The sequence below is a fragment of the Triturus cristatus genome, chromosome 11, assembly GCF_964204655.1.
Source record: "Triturus cristatus chromosome 11, aTriCri1.1, whole genome shotgun sequence".
Classification (NCBI taxonomy): domain Eukaryota; kingdom Metazoa; phylum Chordata; class Amphibia; order Caudata; family Salamandridae; genus Triturus; species Triturus cristatus.
Window position 1 is genome coordinate 499,051,169 of NC_140594.1, and position 22,188 is coordinate 499,073,356.

General features: G+C 47.3%; 1 protein-coding gene across 2 annotated transcripts in view; it reads right to left on the reverse strand.

Annotated features, from left to right (window-relative positions):
• LOC146784479 (guanylate-binding protein 1-like) overlaps positions 1-22,188 on the reverse strand; it is a 140,351-nt gene that overhangs the window by 35,278 nt on the left and 82,885 nt on the right. For both annotated transcript variants that reach the window (XM_085633279.1, XM_085633280.1), the window contains exons 10-11: positions 2,928-3,030; positions 2,134-2,330 (exon numbers count right to left, since the gene is read on the reverse strand). In XM_085633279.1, coding sequence (XP_085489405.1) covers positions 2,134-2,330; positions 2,928-3,030 — 300 coding nt within the window. The remainder of the gene's footprint in view (positions 1-2,133; positions 2,331-2,927; positions 3,031-22,188) is intronic.

The following is a 22,188-nucleotide window of genomic DNA, read 5'->3' on the forward strand; positions in this document are numbered from 1 at the left end:
GAACTTTCAGCTGTTTTACATGCAACGTTTTCATAAGGTTTAACATATAATTAAAAATGTTTTGCATTATGAGGGCTTGAATAAGACAAAAAGAGGCAACAAATTCAAAGGTGTTCGAAACAAGGGGCCAAAAGATATATCTTGCCCGAGGCTCTGCTAATTCTTAAGATGTCACTAATGTATTATGGTGATTATAAGATTTACACCATCTGCATTATTTCTGTACTCAATGAGGGGCAATCAATTATCATTTGATAACCACAAACCTCCTGTAGTGAGTGTTAGGGGAGCGGTTGTTTCTCGGAGTCAACAACATCCAAATGTAGTCCTATGTCAGCTGTACAGTATACATATGATATAAAGATTTCTTTTTGATATTAAAGTCTTGGTAGTAATACAGATATTTGGTGCAATGGTTTGATGAGCATGATTTTACAAAGGTTTTAGTTCCTCACCAATCATGACAGTTTTTCATTTCATGATACATCTGTTATTTTTAGCTCGCCTCCTGGAGGTAGATGTCCACTGTTTAGAACCGCATTGCGTACCGGTTCCAATATACTTTACAGGCAGGATTACATGAGTTGCACTTGTGATCTTAGTTCGTAGGGGTGTTGCTTACATTAGTACATCAGGTCCGCTGGCAAAGTTCCCAAGTTATGGATGTAATTTGCTAACTATCTGGTGAAGGGGAGTAAAGGAGCTCATTTTCCTTGCTTTATTTTGGTACCATGACACCAATCCTGGACCACTGGTTGTCTGGCATTGCTTACATCACTGACGACATCTTAGTTGCAACTCTTTTACATACATTTGGTGCATTACTTGTGTTTGTCACAATACCCAGTGAGCTCCCCTGCACTACTTAGCTTTTTTCACTAATCACAGGTTAAGTAAGAGACATAGAAAGAAGGTGGTGGGAGCAGTTTTCATCTTGTAGAAAGTAAGGTAATTTGAAAAGATTTCTGTGTTCATCTACACCCTGGCAACCCACCATCCAGGATGGCAGAGTTAATAGATTTGGCCTTCCTGGTGGAGGAATGGCTGCCCTATCAAGAGATCCCACCTATTTGGCCTGGATCTCTGTGCTGTGAAGGGAGCCGCTACTGTAGATGCTCCCTTCATAGCATTGGAGGGCTGTGATAGGGGCACAGTGTTCAAAGTGGGCACTCTGCAAACTTTTTTGTATTGAGAAAAACTCACAAAGAGGGAGTTTATGTTTTCAATTCAGAATATAAATAGTCCCAACATGTAGGGATAACCTACATTTTCCCAGACCATTTCTGCCATATGAGGCAGGGAAAATGAGTGACGTTTGCCCCACCCCAAATACAACGGGATCACTGTGACTATGACTTGTGGACCCTTTGGCAGAAAGGTCACCTCATCAGAGGCTTGCAGCACAGAGATCCCCACCAGCCAGGTGTGACCTCTCAAATAGGGCGGATGGTTGCCTGGCAGGATCTACATGACCTTTCTGAAAAAACACACAGATACGACTTCACAGAATAAATAGTCTTTAGTTTCCCTCACTGATCCTATGAAAATTAATCAGATATCTACAGTGTCAGTAACCTTTCGTTTCAGAGGAGCCACTGTTTCTCTTATCAATGCATTGAGCAACTTCTCAAATGAAAACTAACCTTTGCAGGACCATAATTGTTTCTTTTAAATTTAATATCTTTCTTCATGGCATTTAGTCTATGTCTCGCCCGGTGTATCTGAAAAACACCCAGCTCTAGGTTGTTCAGATTTCTTGCAAGACTTGTTGCATTAGGGTATGTGTAGATTTATTACAGGAGAAGTTAACACCATACATTACACATGTAAGCTCCTGGACATACAGTAAAACGATATTTAGGATTGTCAGTACTTTCCATTCTTTCTCTCTGCTTTAAGGACCCAGATGTTTCCTGATTCTTACTCATTTACTTGCTTTTGGCACCATCTTAAGGACATTACTGTTGAAGACCTATATGATGTGTTAACTCAATTTAACTGTCTTCTTTCACCAATTCATCACCCTAGCTGTTAGTCATCCAATAGCAACAGCTTTCCTGTGTGATTTTATCTCTCCATTGAAACCTGGACTAAGTTTTGAAAGCACACCTAGTTTGTGTGTGAAAGTTATACCTCTAGCTGTTGTTGTATACGTCTGTCATTCTCCCTCTGCTGATTCAGTCGATCTTCCTCCATCTTCCGCTCTAGTTGCCTGATGTGTTCTTCATGAGCTCTCTGCTGCCTTATGTATTCTTCATGAGCTCTCTGCTTGGCCAATATCTCTTGCCTTTTTCTCTCTTCCTCAATGGCGTTGGCTCTCGCCCGCTCCGCTGATCGGGAAAATAGGTAAAGCGTAAGAGATGGTGACATCAGTGACCTATTAGAATGATCTGTGCGCTGTGAAGAAACCGTGAATGAGGATGGTGATATGACAATTGAACAGTGATATATTAATGCTCACTGTTGGATAGCAAGAGAACTGCTCTTAAAGGAAGAAATAACAGAGGAGTCGGGTATGCCTCTGAAAATCAGACAGTGGCATCACATTCAAAGAATGCCCAGCAGAGAATTAAACTGAGCAAGTTCGAAAAAAGAGCTGGTTGAAGGACGGACAAGATCTTCTACTCTCCCACACCCTCATCTCAGATGGCCATTCTTCATACGATTCACCCTTTGTATTTAATTATTCTGCGGTCCCAAGTGGTAATTGCAGTCAAAGAACTGTTCACGACAAAAGCTTTTTCTGCTCTATCTTAAGCATCTTGAGAGTATGTTGCTGTCCACTGATAGTATTTATAGTACAAATAGCAATATACTAATCGTTTCATCAGTCATGTATGAAATTCTCAACTTTTTCAACCACGTGCAATCCCTTATATTTAGAATTAACTCTGCTTCATGACCTACACACAGCAGTAAGTACATACCAGCAATCTGCTGCTGTTTTGCAGTCAGGCTTTGATCCATCTGCAAGATACCTCTTGCAACAGATTCCTTTGACTTTATAAACTCCTGCAGGGCTTCATTTTCCTGTAAGATCAATGATAGTTGACATTTAATTGAAAAGGTAGCAGAACATCTGGAACATGTACAGAACAAATCAGGCCGCTGACACTTAACAGGATTGCTTCTCACTGTGAGATACTAGTAGGCAAATTATTCTTCTATTACTTAAAGGTAAGAATGACTTTCATCACAACCAGTCCCTAAACTAAAGGCCCAATGTGTACATGCTGACATGCTGTAGCACCCGCATTAAGTTTTGAATATCGTGTCACAAAAATATCCTATCTAGGAGGCTACTGAGAAAATAGGTAATTAAAGGAACTACCTACAAATCTATTCTTTACATACACACACACACACACACACATATATATATATATTAATATATTACCTACTGGTGGTTGCCAGTAGGCAGTTATAGTTAGAACCTAGTCTCCATAGGAAAAGCATTTTTTGATTTGCTAATAACTTTGGCGTCGTTTGACAAATCTTCCCGAAATTCTCCCAAAAAAAGTCTATCTAGGTCAGCTCCTATCCTGAAAGTTTGGGGGTGATTCGTCAAGCGGGGGCTGAGAAAAAAGGGGGGTCCCAAAACGTGTTTTTCGTGTGTTAAATTCCATAGGAAATTCTAAGACAGGCTACAGCCCAAACTGCAGAACGGAATTACACCAAATTTGGTAGAAAGATAGCTCTTGGTTCAGAATGCAACCTTTTTTTTAAAAAGGTGTAAATCCGTTCAGTAGTTGCTGAGAAATTAAAAAAATAAGAGTAAAAAAATCATTTTCCCAGAGGAAACTTTAGGCAAGGCTACAGCCCAAACTGCTGAATGGAATTACCCCAAATTTGGCAAAAAGGTAGTGTTTGGTTCAGAAAGCGACCTTCTATCAAATGGTGCAAATCCATTCAGTAGTTGCTGTGAAAACAAAAAAATTAAAATATCAATATCTATGGCCGCGGTGGGTTCGCAACTCCTCCCGACCACGCGCTTCATCTTAAATGGCTGCCAACACTCCAAACCAGAATGTGTTGGCAGCCATTTTCTGACTCGGTAACCCAGTTAGAAGAAAAGAGGAAAAAGTAAAGATGAAAATGAAGAAAAAGGGGCAGGGTACAAACACCCTACCACCCTTGGCCTGTTCAGGGGGTCCCACGAGGCCCTCCAGGGCACAAAAAGAGCTTTTTTTTGTTTTAAACGGCAGAAGTCACGGTGGGGTCGCGGATTCTGCCGAGAAATAAAAATAAAACCGAGGCATTTTGTTTGAAAAAGCCCCCGGATGGGTCAGGTCCCGGGTGTACTTGCAAAAAAGCCCCCGGGGACCGCAACCTTCCCAGGGCCCAAATTTAAATTAATGGGGGGGGCCTTGCGAGAACCCCCCAAGCCCTGGGGACCGCCATCTCCCCAGGGATATAAATAAAAATGTGTGTGGAGGGAGCTCATATCCACCCACACTGCCCCGGGGACCACCACCTCTCCAGGGCACTTAATATTTAAATTTGGAGGTCCGTTATGGACCCCCGTGTCCCGGGGATCACCACCTCCCCGGGGCTTTCGATATTTTGGGAGGGGGGCCACGCGGCCCCCCTCCTGGAGCTCTTGATGGCCCTGGGGATCGCCATCCCTCAGGGCTGGCTCCTGCAGTGTCCCAGGGTGCCCACCCCCGGGACACTGCTGTTTGCTATGGAAGGGTGGGAGCACGGTTCCCACCCTACCATAGCAAACTCTGTTTTGGATTTTGGAAGAGGGAGCAGGGAAACCTGCTCTCTGTTTCAAAATCCAAAGCAGAATTGCTTTTCTACATGGGGAGCTGCATGTCAGCAGCTCTCCATGTGGAAAAGCAATGTCGGGTCTCCGCAGGAGGCGGGGAGCCGGTGGGACCGTGGGGGCATTGGGGCTCCCCCCACGGTCCCTAACGAAGAGGCCAGGCCTCGGGGATGGGGTCCCCGGGGCCAGAAGTGGCCTGGGGGGGCCCTCCTCCCGTTTGTTGTTTAAAAAAAAAAGAATGTACATGTGGGCATGCCTCAGGGGATGGGGTCCCCGAGGCGAATGTAAATTAGTGAAAGTGGAAGTTTTTTCTTTTTTTTAAATGGAGTTGTGACCCTAGCATGGCTCTCAGCGCGGCCCCCGTGTGAACGCAATGGGTGCAAGGCTGTCAGTGCGGCCCCCCGTGTGAAGGCAATAGGTGCGCGGTTTCAGCGCGGTCCCCCCGCTTGAACGAGATGGGTGCGCGGCTCTCAGCGTGGCCCCCCGTGTGAACGCGATGGGTGCACGGCGATGTTGCGCACATTAAGTGGCTATACCGCGCATTTAGTAACTTTACTTTCGTCAAAATTATATTGAAAATAATGCTTTAAAAATACTTTTATAAATAAATTCAGGCAAACACTTAAAGGAATACTTTTATTTATAATTAATTTAAACATATTTCATACTTTACAAATTACGCCGAAGTCGCGACCCCAGCGTGACTTTTCAAAATGGCAACCGGAATGCGCGCAGCCATCGTGTAGGGTGCGCGAAGGGTGCGTGACTTTTGTATAATAGTGAAAAAAAAAAGAATGAATATAGTTTTTCTTACTAAAAATTATTCACAATTTTTTTAAATATATATATATATATGTGTATATATATATTAAAAAAATGTTGGATTGAGGTACATTAGAGTTACGAATTTTCATTTACAAAACCTTTGAAATTCACTGAAAAGACCATAGGTTTCAGGCACGTTATAGTTAGAAATTAGCATTTAAAAAAACATAGAAATTCACTGAAAAAACCATAGGTTTCAGGAACGTCATAGTTAGTTGGACATTTCACTAGTACAAAACCACAGAAATTCCGGCGTTATAATTAGTTCAGCTAACTATAACTCGCGCCCCCGCAATGCACTGCTGATGAAGTCACATATTACATAATTCATTACATTGGCAGTGACATCACTGATGACATCACTGATGACATCTCAAATGACATCACTGATGACATCATCCACATGAAAATCTGATGCACCTCCTCACACCTGAATATAACCTCTGATACACCAACTCTAAAATACAGACTACGATTTTCGAAACAATAGACACATCAATATCAGTTACTAAATACGCACTGACTGATTCCTAGGTCTACACACACATCCACTCATTCACCCATACAGTCACTCATACTTGCAGTCACTCATCAATACAACACTATCATATGCACTCATACACCTATACAGACACTCACACACCACCACATATCCAGAGTTACTCACACACCTAGTCAGTCATGCAAAGAATCAATTATACTTCCATTTACTCACCTGTACAATTATACAGACACCACCTGACTTATTCATAAGGAAAATGCTACTTACCAGTATGCATCTGTTCTTGGCATGTAGAGCTGCAGATCCTCACACTTAACATTAGATCGCCATCTGTTGTTGGGCTCAGATGCTTGCACCTTGTTGGTGTCTTGGAAGAAGTCTTTTGTAGTCGCGAGATAGGTGACACCTCCCTTGGACGATAGTGCGCATGGGCATCAACTCCATCCTTAGATTCTTTTTCGCCATGATGAGAAATGATGGAGTTAGTAGGAGAAAGAGATGTCCATGTGTATATCTAAGTAAGATAGATCTGGAACAGATACAGGTCCCGGGGAGGTGGGTGGTCGTGTGAGGATCTGCAGCTCTACATGCCAATAACAGATGCATACTGGTAAGTAGCATTTTCCGTTCGAGGCATATGAGCTGCAGATCATTATTAGTACAGTAAATGGCAAATCTTTTCCATTTTGCGGCATAGCAAGCTCTAGTAGTAGGGCATCTGGCTTCTTTAATAATGTTCATGCAGTCCAGTGGAAGGTTAAGGTAACCGAACTCTAGGACTTCAGGAGCCAGATCGCCAAATTCAGTTGACCTGGATCTGGATGTCTGATCTCTCCATGGTTCTGCCTAAGTAGGGATGGGGAGAGGCGTAGTTTTTGGTATGGAACTAGTGAGAGTTCCAACAGTGTTGTGAACCATGGTTGGCATGCCCATGTGGGAGCTATTAGGATGAGTTTGAGAGACTGTTGTCGAAGCTTGCGCACCACTAGTGGATTCAGTGGGAGTGGCGGAAAAGCGTACGCAAATCTGCCTGACCAGTTCATCCATATCGCATTGCCTTTCGACAACGGGTGTGGAAATCTGGCGGCGAAGGTTGGGCATTTTGCGTTTTCATATGTGGCGAACAGATCTATGTCTGGTTGGCCCCACATTTGGAAAAAAGGTAGGAAAACTTGGGGATTTAATTCCCATTCGTGAATCTATTGTGTCTGACGACTTAACAGATCTGCAATCTGATTGTGAACTCCTGGAAGGTGTTCTGCAAGTAGGTATATGTTTTGAGGAATGGCCCATCTCCAAATGTTCTGTGTGAGCTGGGACAGCTGCAGAGAATGTGTGCCTCCTTGTTTTTAAATGTAATACATGGCTGTCAAGTTGTCCGTCCGGACCAGGACAGCTTTGTTTTGTACATGTAATTGGAAGGACTTTAATGCTAGGAATACTGCCATCAGTTCTAGTTAATTGATATGGAGCACTTTTTTGTTGAGTGGTCCATTTGCCCTGAGTTGTGTGTCCTAGAAGATGGGTTCCCCATTCTGTGAGTGATGCGTCTGTTGTGAGCACTATCTGTGGAAGAGGCTAGAGGAACGGCCGCCCTCTGGACAAGTTTGTTATGTTCCACCACTGCAGAGAGCGATGTGTGTGGCTGTCTACCAACACCAGATCTGTAAGTTGTCCTTGAGCCTGATTCCACTGACGTGCTAGACATTCCTGTAGGGGACGCATTTGAAGTCTTGCATAAGGCACAATGTTGATACAAGATGCCATCATGCCTATGAGTTGCATGAACACTCTGGCTAGAAGAGAATGTTGGGCTTGGAATTTTGTGATAAGGTTTTGTATGCTGGCTATTCTGGCTGGACTGGGATATGCTAGAGCTGTGGAGGTGTTTATTGTGGCTCCCAGATATTGGTGTATATGAGAGGGCTGGAGGTGCGACTTGGTCTAGTTGAGTGTGAACCTCAAGTTGTGTAATGTTTGGATGGTTTGGTGAGTGTGTTGAACACATTGGTTGAATGACTTGGCTTTTATTAGCCAGTCGTCCAGATATGGGAAGACATGAATCTGTTGTCCTCTGAGATGTGCTGCTACTACTGCAAGACATTTTGTGAATACTCTGGGTGCGGTGGTGACTCCGAATGGAAGGACTTTGAACTGATAGTGTTGTCCGTCCACTACAAACCTTAGATACTTCCTGTGAGCGGGATGTATGGGAATGTGGAAGTAGGCGTCCTTGAGATCTAGTGTGGCAAGGAAATAGCCTTGATGCAGCAGAGGGAGCACTTGTTGGAGAGTGATCATATGAAAATAATCCGATTGTATATACAGATTGAGGGGTCTGAGGTCGAGTATTGGTCTTAGTGTTCCGTCCTCTTTGGGTATCAGGAAGTACAGCGAGTAAACTCCTGTTCCTTGATGTTGTAAGGGAATGGGCTCTATTGCATGCTTTTGAAGCAATGAGAGAACCTCTTGTTTGAGGAGCGTGAGATGATCTGTGAACATTGGACGCTGTCAGGGTGGTATGTGTGGGGGGGTAGCTGTAAGTTCGAGGCAGTAACCACACTGGATAATTTGTCTTACCCACCTGTCTGTTGTGATGGATTTCCAGACAGGTAGGAACTGTGTTAGTCTGCCCCCGACTAGAGTGGAATGGTCTGGGGAAAGCAGAGGAAAGTCACTGTTTTGTGGCGGTGGAGGTACAAGTGTTGTTGTTACCTCGACCTCTTCCTTTATTGTTGTTTCCTCTGTACCCACCTCTAAAAAATCCTCTATTGGGGGATGTTTGTGTAGTGGCTATAAATGAAGGTGTCTGTGCCGATGTTTTTGGAGGCTCCTCTACAGAAGGAGCCACAAAAGGAGCCACGGGTTTATGGAGATTGTAACGCTCCCATGGACTTGGCAGTCTAAGTATCCTTCTTCATTTTCTCAAGTGCCATGTCTACAGCCAGTCCAAAAAGTTGTTCTTGGTTGAACGGCTGGTTGAGTATGGTAGTCTGGACCTCCTGCTTAAAGCCTGAGATGCGCAGCCAGGCATGACGTCTAAGGAGTACACTGATGTTGATTGATCTAGAGGCAGTGTCTGCTGCATCAAGTGCACATTTAATTGACGCATTGGAAATCAGTTTGCCCTCTTGGATAAGATCATTTGCCTGTGTTTTATACTGGTCAGGCAAATGCTGTAATAGAGTTTCCAGTTGATCATAATGGGCCCTATCATATCTTGCCAACAGTGCTTGTGTGTTGGCGATACGCCAGTGATTGGCTGCTTGCGCTGCTACCCTTTTGTCAGAAGCTTCTAGCAATTTGGATTCTTTATCAGGGGGTGGCGCATCCCCGGAGGTCTGGGAGTTGGCACGCTTTCTAGCGTTGGAAACTACTAGTGAATCCAAAGGCAACTGTCCCTTGATGTAAGTAGGATCTTCAGGGACAGGTCTATATTTTTTGTCTATTCTAGGGTTAAGAATCATGGCACGTTCGGGATCTTTAAACACTTCAGGGGCATGCTTAATGACTCCCTTGATCATTGGTAATATTTGCACTGACTTTTGGGATTTTTCAAATGTATCTAAGAGGAAGTCCTCGTCCGGTGCGTGTGTGTGCATTGTGACACCATGATAAACTGCAGCCCTATTTAACAACTGTCCAAACCCAATGTTATCATCTGGGGGAGATGGTTTTGAGGGAGCTGTGGGCTTGGGAGGTCTGGTAGATCTGTTGGGATAGGATATTCCCAACCATCTTGTGGTGGGTCATCTGGATCTGTGAAAGGGTCATTTGGGTCCCTACCTCCTAGGTCATCATCATCATCATCATCTTGTGGTGTATGTGGTGGAGAAGTTAGAGGTAAGGGTGATTTAGGTAGGGGAAGTGGGTCAGAAAGAAGTATAGGAAAAGAAGGAGGCATAGGTGATGTGGCACAGTCCTTCTCCTTTACTGGAGGTGGAGGAGCAGGTGCTGTGTCCAACTTCCTTTTTTTACATGGCACAGCCGTGACATGTCCTGTTTTTGGGTTTATATAAATCTTTTTCTGCGTAGGATCGATAGGATCTGGGTGAAAAAGTTCTTGTTCCTTGGGGAACCGCCTTCGGTACCGTTTTTTTCGGTTCCGAGCGTGGCTGTGGTTGATTTTTATAGCCTTTAGCCTTAGGAGGCGTACGGGAGTACTTAGGCTTTTCTTTCGGTTCCGAGGATGTTTGTTTCAGAGCCGAAGCAGGATCTTTAGGCTTGGACAAGTTCAAAGTCGGCTTATCCACGGATTTTGGTTTCGTGGTTGGTTTCGAGCCGGAAGGCGTTGGAGCCAATTTCGGAGACGAGTGTTCCTTTGGCTTCGGTGCCGAAGGTGCTGTCGGGACAATTATATGAGGTTTGCTCGGTCCCGAGCTACCGGAAGGCTTGTCCCTTTTCTTCGGACCCGAGCCTGGAGGCGGGGCTTCTGAAGGATGTTTTCGGTCGCGACTGGGCCCAATAGGTGGAGTCTTGACCAGTGCCTTCGGTTTTGGTGGGGTTGGGGTAGGGGCAGTAGTACTCACTCTTTGACTTAGAGCGTTTCCTAGCTGTGGAGACCACCAAGGAGTCTAGGGGCGCAGGTCCCTTAATGTATGCAGGATCTGTGGGGGCTGCCTTGTATTTTTTCTCTATCCTAGGATTTAAGACCCTCGCTCTGACTGGGTCTTTGAACACTTCTGCCGCATGTTTAGTGACCCCTTTAAGCATGGGCAATATGGCCGTAGATTTATCTGCGATGTCAAAGGTATCAATCAGGAAGTCTTCCTCAACTGGCTCACTATGTAGCTCCACCCCATGGTAGTGTGCCGCCCGTTGCAACAAGTGGTGGAACCCTAGGGAGTCCTCTGGGGGAGAAGGCCTGGAGGGATAAAGATCCTCCTGAGGCATATCCGGGACATCCGGATTATGGTAATCCTCCCATGGGTCTGGCGTGCCTGGAGGACTAGGGTCCTGTGGGGCATCTGTAGGGTCATAGTATGGATCCCCTTGGTCATCAGGGTCTGGAGACGGAGTGAGGGATCGAGGCAAGGGTGGAGAAGGTGGGGGTGGAGGTGGAGGAGGTGGAGGTGGAGGAGGAGCAGGTGGAGGAGATAGAGGAGGCAGAAGTGGTGAGGAGGGCACTCTGAAGGGAGATGTGGCAGAGTCCTTCCGCTTTGGAGGTGGAAGAGGAGCTGGCTTGTCCAAATGTCTCTTTCTTGAAGACAAAGTCAAATGTCCAGTGTTTGGATCCTTTGTTAAAGTCTTTTGAAAAGGATCGGGCGTGAATAGCTCTTCCGGCACCGATTCATCTGTCGGTGCCGATGTTTTCGGAGCCAACGGCTTCTTTGGATGGTCGGCGCCGTGTTTTCTCGGGGCCTCAGGTTTTTTGTTTGGTGCCGAAGCAGGCTTCGGCGCCGGAGCTTCGGTGCCGAGGGGCTTATGTTTGGTCGGCACCGAAAGGCCAGGTTTCGACACCGATTGCTTCGGAACGGAGCTTGGCGTGACTTTTTTCGGCGCCAAAGGGTGTTTTTCGGCGTCGCAAACAGGCTGGCTCGAGCCCGAGCCGCCGGGAGACGTATGCTGCCTCTTCTTCGGGCCCGAAGGTGGGGTGATGGAAGCGTGATGTTTGGTTTTGCCCAGGCCCGGAGGCGAAGGTGTAACCGGAGTCTCTTTGGGTTTGGGCGTGGGAGTGGGAGGGGGTTGAGTACTCACGACCCTCTGCGCCGGTGTGATCTCCTCCATGTCAGAGTCGTCGGCCTCCGAAGCGCTGACGATGTCGTCTTCCTGTTCTGTGTGCTGCTGCCCCGAAGCTTCGGTGTCGTCTCCGAAGATGTCCAGTGGAGCCGAGGTCGATGAGTGCGCCATGGTGCGTCGAGCTCGTCGATCCCGAATCGTCTTTTTCGATCGAAAAGACTTGCAGGCGGGGCAGTCTCGGGCCTCGTGTTCGGGAGAGAGGCAGAGGTTGCACACCTGTTGGAGGTCAGTGTGGGGAAATTTAGACCCACATTTTGGGCACTTCTTGAAGGGAGTCCTTTCCATCGGCCGAGACCGGAGTCGAGGTAGGCCCGAAGGCCGCTGCCGATGTCTGGAATCGAAGAAGTGCCGAAGAGAGATATCGAAGCTGATGTCTGAAGATCTCGATGGTCGAGGATTTTCGTCGAAGGTCGAACTAGAAGGTAACATCCGAGCCCGATGGCGGAAAAAAACAATCTGAGGATGGAGCCGAAGCCCATGCGCAGTACGGACCGAAGGAGGAGTCACCGAACTCGTGACTTCCAAACATTGTCCAAAAAGAAAAACAAACTGCAAACATCCGGGCCCAACACCAGATGGTGATCTATGCACAGTGTATAATCTGCAGCTCATATGCCTCGAACATAATGTTATTCCCTGAAGTCTAACGTTTTGTGTCTGATGTATTGCTAGAAAGTCAAGCTAGAAGGAAGTTATAATTACATAAAGTTTACATATGACCAAGATAGAAATATATTACTTTTCTGTAATGATCCAGTACTGAATGTTTAGAGAAATCACTCACAAAGATCTCCTGTTTAAAGGAACCTGAACTGCATGACTTATTTGAGACACTGAAAGGAATATGCTACTTACCAGTATGCATCTGTTCTTGGCATGTAGAGCTGCAGAGTTGTACACTTAGCATAGATCGCCATCTGGTGTTGGGCCCGGATGTTTGCAGTTTGTTTTTCTTCTTGGACAGTCTTTGGAAGTCACGAGTTTGGTGACTCCTCCTTCGGTCCGTACTGCGCATGGGCTTCGGCTCCATCCTCAGATTGTTTTTCGCCAACCGGGAAATGATGGAGCTTGGTAATCACAGTGAGAAACCCATGTGTGTAGTATCTAAATAAGATGTACTGGAACGGATACAGGTAGCCGGGGAGGCGGGTGGGCGTGTACAACTCTGCAGCTCTACATGCCAAGAACAGATGCATACTGGTAAGTAGCATATTCCGTTCGAGGCATATGAGCTGCAGATTGTACACTTAGCATAGATTATATAGCAGTACCCAACCCTAGCGGCGACCACCGGTATCCGTTGCAGTGGTTTGAAATAGTGTCTTTAGTACAGCCTGGCCCACTCTAGCTTGCTGCTTGGAATGCACATCTACACAGTAATGTTTTGTGAAGGTGTGCGGTGTAGACCATGTGGCTGCTTTGCAGATGTCATCTAAGGGTATATTCCCTAGAAAGGCCATAGAAGCCCCTAACTTTCTTGTAGAATGGGCTTTAGGCGGAACAGATAATGTTCTTTTAGCCTTTTGGTAGCAAATCTGTATGCATTTTACAATCCACCTAGCTATCCCTGATTTAGAAATGGGGTTGCCTTTATGTGGTGGAGAGAAGGAGACGAACAATTGTTTAGTCTTCCTGAAGGGTTGCGTTCTTTGTATGTAGTATAGCAAGGCCCTTTTTACATCGAGTGTGTGTAAGGCTCTTTCTGCAACAGATTGAGGTTGCGAGAAGAAGACAGGTAATTCCACCGATTGATTGAGATGAAAGGGGGAAATGACCTTGGGCAGGAACTTCGGATTTGTGCGAAGTATGACCTTGCTGTGATGTATTTGTATGAAGGGTTCTTGTATAGTGAACGCTTGTATTTCACCAACCCTTCTAAGGGAAGTGATAGCTACGAGAAAAGCTGTTTTCCAGGTGAGAAACTGTAGCTCGCATTTATGCATTGGTTCGAAGGGCGGACCCATTAGTCGTGTAAGAACTAAATTTAGGTTCCATACAGGGGAAGGTGGTGCCCTGGGAGGAATTACTCGTTTAAGGCCTTCCATGAAGGCTTTAATAGCGGGCACTCTGAAGAGAGATAAATGCTGTCTGTTTTGTAGATAAGCAGCGATCGCTGCTAGGTGTAGGCGTATGGATGAATATGCCAGGTTACACCTGTGAAGATGGAGCAGATAGCATATGATGTGCTGTATGGATGCATCTAAAGGGTTGATTGTATTGTTACGGCAGTAAATAACAAATCTTTTCCACTTTGCGGCATAACATGCTCTAGTGGTAGGACGTCTGGCTTCCATGATGATGTTCATGCAATCAGGGGGAAGGTTAAGGTATCCGAATTCTAGGATTTCAGGAGCCAGATCGCCAGGTTGAGCTGAGCTGGGTCCGGGTGCCTGATTTCTCCATGGTTCTGGGTTAGGAGGCATGGGGATAGGTGCAGTTTTTGATGTGGTACCACTGATAGTTGTAGTAGCGTGGTGTACCACGGCTGCCTGGCCCACGTCGGAGCTACCAGAATGAGTGTGAGGGAGTGCTGTTGTAGCTTCCTGACCACTAATGGAATTAGTGGGAGAGGTGGAAAGGCGTATGCAAATCTGCCTGACCAGTTCATCCATATCGCATTGCCCTTGGACAATGGGTGTGGGTATCTGGCGGCGAAGCTTGGGCATTTTTTGTTTTCGTGGGTGGCGAAGAGGTCTATCTGAGGATGCCCCCACTGTTGGAAGAATGGTTGAAGAACTTGCGGATGCAGTTCCCATTCGTGTAGTTGTTGCGTTTGTCTGCTGAGCAGATCTGCCATGGTGTTTTGTACGCCTGGAACGTGCTGTGCCAGGAGAAAGATGTTTTGGGGAATTGCCCATCTCCATATGCTCTGGGCTAAGCGGGAGAGCTGGGGAGAGTGTGTCCCCCCCTGTTTTTGGATATAATACATTGCAGTCATGTTGTCTGTGCGAATGAGGACTGCTTTGCCCGAAATCTGTTTTTGGAAAGATTTTAGGGCTAGGAAGATCGCCAAGAGCTCCAGATGGTTGATGTGGAGCAATTTTTGCTGTGGCGTCCATAGACCTTGCATTGTGAGGTGTAGGAGGTGCGCTCCCCAGCCGGAGAGCGATGCGTCCGCTGTTAGAATCACCTGAGGAACCGGGTCCAGGAACGGCCGCCCCTTGGAAAGGTTTGTGGTGTTCCACCACTGCAGAGAGTGATGTGTGCGGCCGTCCACCAACACCAGATCCGTCAGCTGACCCTGGGCCTGGTTCCACTGTTGTGCTAGGCACTCTTGAAGTGGACGCATGTGTAGTCTTGCATGGGGCACTATAAAGATGCAAGACGCCATCATTCCTATGAGCTTCATGAACACTCTTGCTGGAAGAGAGTGTTGGGGAAGGAATGTTTTGTGTAAGGCTTGAATGCTTGTGATTCTGGCTGTGTTTGGATAGGCAATACCTTTGGAGGTGTCTATAGTGGCCCCGAGGTATTGCTTTGTGTGAGATGGTATGAGGTGGGACTTTTGGTAGTTCACCGTGAAGCCTAGCTGGTGGAGCAGTTGGATGGTGCTGTTTGTGTGCTGCACGCATTGATGGTAAGACGCGGCTTTTATCAGCCAGTCGTCTAAGTAAGGGAAGACGTGAATGTGTTGACGTCTGAGGTGTGCTGCTACTACCGCTAGGCATTTGGTAAACACCCGTGGTGCGGTGGTGACCCCGAAGGGGAGAACCGTGAATTGGTAATGTTGCCCGTCCACCACGAACCTGAGGTATTTCCTGTGAGAGGGGTGTATTGGAATGTGAAAGTATGCGTCTTTCAGATCCAATGTTGTGAGAAAGTCTCCTTGACAGAGGAGCGGGAGGACTTGTTGTAGGGTGACCATATGGAAATGGTCTGAATGTATGTAGGCATTTAGAGGCCGGAGGTCCAGAATGGGCCTGAGGGTCCCGTCTTTCTTTGGTATTAGGAAATATAGGGAGTAAACCCCTAGATTTTGCTGATTGATGGGGACCTGCTCTATAGCGTGTTTTTGGAGGAGGGAGAGTACCTCCTGTTTGAGCAGTGTGGAATGTTCTTGAGACATTGGGCGGTGCCTTGGTGGGATATTGGGTGGGGTAGATGTTAGCTCGAGACAGTACCCTGACCGAATGATTTGGGTCACCCATTTGTCCGATGTTATGGACTCCCATGCGTGGATAAAATTTTGTAGTCTGCCCCCGACCGGAGTGGAATGGTCTGGGGGGAGCGGAGGGAAGTCATTGTGTGGGCGGGGTGGCAGAACGGGTGTTGTTAGTTTTGCCCCTGCCCTTATTGTTGTTGCCTCTGTAACCACCCCTTTGGTTGCCCTTTGAAAAGGTATTTTGAGGAGGGGATTTGTAGGAGGTAGAGGTGTTATCGGTGGAGAAGCCTCTGCCTGTGCCACGAAAGGAGGAGCGTCGAAAGGAACGTTTAGACGCTTGTGTTTGGAGTGCCCCCATAGACTTTGCTGTGTCTGTGTCCTTTTTCATCTTTTCCAACGCTTCGTCTACCTTGGGCCCAAAGAGCGTTTGTTGGTCAAAGGGGTGATTGAGTATGGACGCCTGGACTTCAGGCTTAAACCCTGAGATCCTGAGCCAGGCATGGCGACGAAGCAGGACACTGGTATTTATGGCTCTAGAAGCAGTGTCGGCTGCATCGAGGGCACACTTAATGGAGGTGTTTGTAATGAGTTTACCCTCCTGTATTAGCTCATGAGCCCTACGCTTGTGTTTCTCGGGGAGGTGCTGCATAAGAGCCTCAAGTTCATCGTAGTGTGCTCTGTCATAGCGCGCAAGTAGCGCTTGTGTGTTTGCAATGCGCCACATGTTTGCAGCTTGAGAGGCGGTGCGCTTGCCAGACGCGTCTAGGAGTTTGGATTCCTTGTCTGGCGGTGGGGCTTCTCCTGAGGACTGGGAGTTAGCCCGCTTTCTAGCTGTAGAGACAACTAGGGAATCTAAGGGAGCAGGGCCCTTAATGTATGCAGGGTCTGTGGGTGCCGCCTTATACTTTTTCTCTATTCTAGGGTTTAGTACCCTGGCCCTGACAGGGTCTTTGAACACCTCTGCGGCATGCTTGGTGACACCCTTAAGCATGGGTAAGATAGAGGTGGATTTGTCCTGTATGTCGAATGTATCCAGTAAGAAGTCGTCTTCCACTGGTTCAGTGTGCATGTCCACCCCATGGTAGTGTGCTGCTCTCTGCACTAAATGATGGAACCCTAAGGAGTCCTCTGGAGGAGACGGCCTGGATGGGTATAGGTCGTCCTGAGGAATATCGGGTACATCAGGGTTATTGTAATCCTCCCACGGGTCTGGGGTCCCTGGTGGAGTGGGATCCATTGGGGCGTCCGCCGGATAATTGTCCGGGTCCCCGTCGTCCGGATCTGGGGACGGGGCCGGAGAGTAGTGAGGTAAAGGTGGCGGAGACCTGGGAGGGGGAGGGGGTGGAGGAGGTGGAGGAGGTAGGGGAGGTGGTAGTGGGGAGGGCACTCTGAGGGGAGAAGTAGCAGAGTCCTTCCGTTTGGGTGGTGGAGGAGGAGCCGGAGCATCAAGGCGTCTTTTCTTGATAATTAAAGTCAATAGTCCAGTCTTTGGATCTTTGGACAGAGTCTTTTGTAGAGGGTCTGGTGTAAACAGAGCCAGTGGCGTCGAATCGTCCGTCGGCACCGGTGATTTCGGAACCGAGGACCTCGATGGTTTGTGTGCGCCATGCTTTTTTGGGGCCTCCTGTTTTTTCGGCGTCGAAGGAGTTTTCGGCGCCGGAGCGTCGGTGCCGACAGATTTATGTTTGTGTTTGGTCGGCACCAAGAGTCCAGGCTTCGGCACCGGTGGCTTCGGAGTCGAGCTGGATATTGCTTTCTTCGGTGCCGGATGCTGTTTTTCGGCACCGGGCGTCGGCTGGCTCGATCCCGAGCTGCCGTGAGACTTTGGATGCTTCGACACCGAGCCCGAAGGTGGGGTGATCGAAGCTTTGGTCTTGGTTTTGCCCAGGCCGGCAGGCGAGGGAGTAACCTGAGTCTCTTTGGTTTTGGGCGCGGGGGTGGGAGGGGGCACAGTACTCACGGCCCGCTGCGCCGGTGTGATGTCCTCCACGTCGGAGTCGTCGGCCTCGGAAGCGCTGACGACGTCTTCTTCCTGCACGGTGTGTGTTTGCCCCGAAGCTTCGGCGCCGTCTCCGAAGATGTCCGGTGGAGCTGCAGACGATGAGTGCGCCATGGTGCGTCGAGCTTTTCGATCCCGGATGGTTTTCTTCGATCGAAAAGACTTACAGGCGGGGCAGTCTCTGGCCTCGTGTTCTGGAGAGAGGCAGAGATTACACACCTGATGGAGGTCGGTGTGGGGAAATTTAGACCCACATTTTGGGCACTTTTTGAACGGAGTCCTTTCCATCGGCCGGGACCGGAGTCGAGGAGGGCCCGAAGGCCGGTGCCGATGTACTGGATGGAGAAAAGTGCCGCTTCGAGAGATGAAGATAATGATGAAGAAACTCGAAGAGACGAGGATTTTCCGTCGAGGCTGGAACCGTAGAAGTTCGAAGCCGGAGCACGAAGTATCACATCCGAGCCCGATGGCGGAAAAAAACTATCTGTGAATGGAGCCGAAGCCCATGCGCAGTACGGACCGAAGGAGGAGTCACCAAACTCGTGACTTCCAAAGACTGTCCAAGAAGAAAAACAAACTGCAAACAACCGGGCCCAACACCAGATGGCGATCTATGCTAAGTGTACAATCTGCAGCTCATATGCCTCGAACATGCATTTTCCAGCGCTGCAAAAACTGGCTGCTTCACAGGAGCTCAAAAGTGCCTTAACCAATTACAAAGAATGGTATATTAAGTAAAACACTAGGGTGACATTTTGAATGTTGCATGAGGAATTGTTTTATTTGCTTCTTTAACTGTTCACAGGGTTATTGTAAGCCTGGCTCTCTCTGTCGATGAGCCTTTCAAAGTGTTCTACATTACTGAAGTAGTGGTGCTAGCATGTAGGGCCTGATTTAAAGGTGGGGGGTAACATAATATGTGCCAAAAATGGACGACTACTGCCTTTCGAAGATCCAGTTAGACAATAATGGAGATCTTGCTCCTAGATTGTGCAGCCACTTCTGGTTGGCTACCCGATACCATACCTCTGCTTCCTAACCTAGATAAATGCAAAAAGAACTGATGGACAGAACGCAGAACAATGTCATACATTCACCCCAGTACAGAGATCTGGGCCCAAATCCATCGTTTTTTTTGCTCACCATGCCATTCCAGTTTGGACCCAGCCATATGCAAATCAGTCTAGACCCTGTGCCCAATGGGAACAGTCAAGCCCGAACTCCCAGCCTAGATCATCCCTGGACTGTAAGCAAGCATCTGTGGAGAAGTGTGGCTCAATGGTTAGAGCGGCAGACCCTGATGCAAAGGTCTGGCCCGGGACCAGGGTTCAATTCCCTGCCTCGGCGGGTCTTGGGCTAAAAAAAAAAAAATTCCACGGACCTGATAATTCTGGCCTCGGTGCCTATTCCAATCATGGAGTCCCACTCTGCAACTCTGGGCAATAGCTTGCTTAATCTCCACAACGGCCCCCACAACGCTAAGGGTGCCTGGCCTCCACCTTGGGGGTGCCCAGGAGTGAACGCCTCACAGGGTAAGCCAGGATGGGTTCCACAGCGGTATTCGTACAAGCGCCTTGAGACCCTTGCGGGTGAGTAGTGCGCTATACAAGTATCAATTTACATTTACAATTTACATTTACATCCTAGGACCGGTTTCGGGCTTTCAGCCCTCATCAGCCAGGATAGCTTGACTCCAGTGGCATGAAGAGCACGGGACCCACGTCTGAGCATACCCGTCCCACTCGGGGTGACAAATGCAAAAAGAACAATTGATGGACAGAATGCAAAAGAATGTCATACATTCACCCCAGTACAGAGATCTGGGCCTAAATCCATCATTTTTCTGCTCACCATGCCATTCCAGTTTGGACCCAGCCATATGCAAATCAGTCTTGACCCTGCGCCCAATGGGAACAGTCCAGCCCGAACTGCCAGGCCAGGTCCTCCCTGGACTGGAAACAAGCATCCTAGGACCGGTTTCGGACTTTCAGCCCTCATCAGCCAGGATAGCTTGACTCCAGTGGCATGGAGAGCGCGGGACCCACGTCTGGGCATACCCGTCGCCCTCGGGGTGACAAATGAAAAAAGAACAATTGATGGACAGAATGCAGAACAATGTCATACATTCACCCCGGTATAGAGATCTGGGCCCAAATCCATCGTTGTTTTGCTCACCATGCCATTACAGTTTGGACCCAGCCATATGCAAATCAGTCTTGACCCTGCACCCAATGGGATCAGTCCAGCCCGAACTGCCAGGCCAGGTCCTCCCTGGACTGGAAACAAGCATCCTAGGACCGGTTTCGGGCTTTCAGCCCTCATCAGCCAGGATAGCTTGACTCCAGTGGCATGGAGAGCACGGGACCCACGTCTGGGCATACCCATCCCACTCAGGGTGACAAATGCAAAAAGAACAATGGATGGACAGAATGCAGAACAATGTCTCCTAAACTAGATTGGCAGGACTCGACGTGGAATGTGGGAATAAATCGATTCAGTGACTTGTCACCACAAACTAATTGCACAATTAACTAATACGAAGGATTTTCTGCCATTGGTTTAATCATACCATACCACAAACAATTGGAGAGTAACAGAATGTGACGACACCTAAGAGTTATAACTCTGCCTGCCTTCATCTAGGTACCGAGTGGCCAAGTAATTGCACTTAAATGTCAATACCTGTAACTTTCCTGAGTGTAATTGTAAAGAGATTATCTTGCAATAATCTGACTTGCTCAGGATACGTTTTAAGGTCTCATTTTGCGGTTTGCGGCAACGGGGCATATGCTAAAAATTGTCCTCCAACATCTGGGTTGCAATGCCTCATTTAGAGGTAGGGGAACCACTGAGCTTTCGATGGCAGGAGCTGAGCCAACTCTGCAGTCAAAAACCTATCACTGGGATAAGCTGCAGCAGTTCCAATGCCTCACCAGCATCTCAAGGCCTACCTTATGTAGGGCAGGCCATCCAAAGCACAAATGTCTCCACAAACTAGGAGAAAACTCCCAGTGCATCAGAAACATTTTTTTTTTTTTCAGAAGCAAAGCTTTGTCTTGGGGATTCGTTTTTGAAAACAAAAAAGCACTAGCCTTGCATGACTTCGCATCCAAGCCAGCACTGCATTTTCACCGAAGTAAACCTATATCTGCTTCATGCGCTTTTGTGAAAATGACCCACCAACATGGCAGGAACATGGCAGGAAACTCTTTATTGGGTGGGTTGCTCAACAAAGGGCTGGTGGACACGAAATTGCTGATGCCACAGTGACTTGGTGGCTGGTCCAGTGAGATCAACAGAGGCCTCAAACCAGTTCACCTTCACCCTTAAAGTCTGTTTCTGACATTCAGGCCTTCATACTGGTGATTACCCTTTCATGTTATTTTAATGGAGGCATAAACTGCTGAGTTATCTGCATGCTAGTGCATAACACAGAACCAACTCACACCTCTTAATAAATCTCAAAAACAATTAACAGAATAGACTACAGTTGAGTCAATTACTACTGTTCCAAAAGCCGTAGGACCCATGGTATTCTGTTGGATATACCTGAGCACCTTGCTATCTATGCTGTCAAAAGTCACTGCTAGAACAAACGTGTCACAGAACCACTAACTTTATACATAAAATGCCTCTTCATATGGTCTTCAGTGGTTTCTGCAAGTGTCACAAAAAGGTGTTAGCTAACAGCACACATAAACACAAATCTTAACTGAAATAATTGTGCTGCTCCTGCAGCAGCTTAAAATCAATTCTGCTTCAGCCTACCGATGCTCTCAGATTTGCAGTCTTTGAAGGTTATCTAAAGGGAACGCTCAATGTTGGGACAGTAGCGAGTAATCCTGGGAGAGTAGAGGATTTGGGATCAGGATGTTGGAGCGGTCTAATTCCATGTAAAAGGGAAGAGAGCTGCTCTACAAACGCCTTTAAGTATCTCATCCACACACATCACAATTTTCATATGATTGATGGAGCTCTTGTTCTGCAGCAGAAGACAAGGTCCAACCAGGAAGATAGCATAACAAGCATTGGCATAGCCAATAGGTCTCGCCTTTGGGACTTTATAAGTGTTTAGCTATGCAACAGTTGATGTTGTTGCACCAAGGATATTGTACTGGTTAACTAAACACTTATAATGTCTCAAATGCGAGACCTATTGGCTATGCCAATGCTTGTTTATTTATGTTTTAAAACCAAAAATAAAAGGCATTGTTATTTGCAATCTCAATAGGTCAAACTTGCGTAAATGTGAG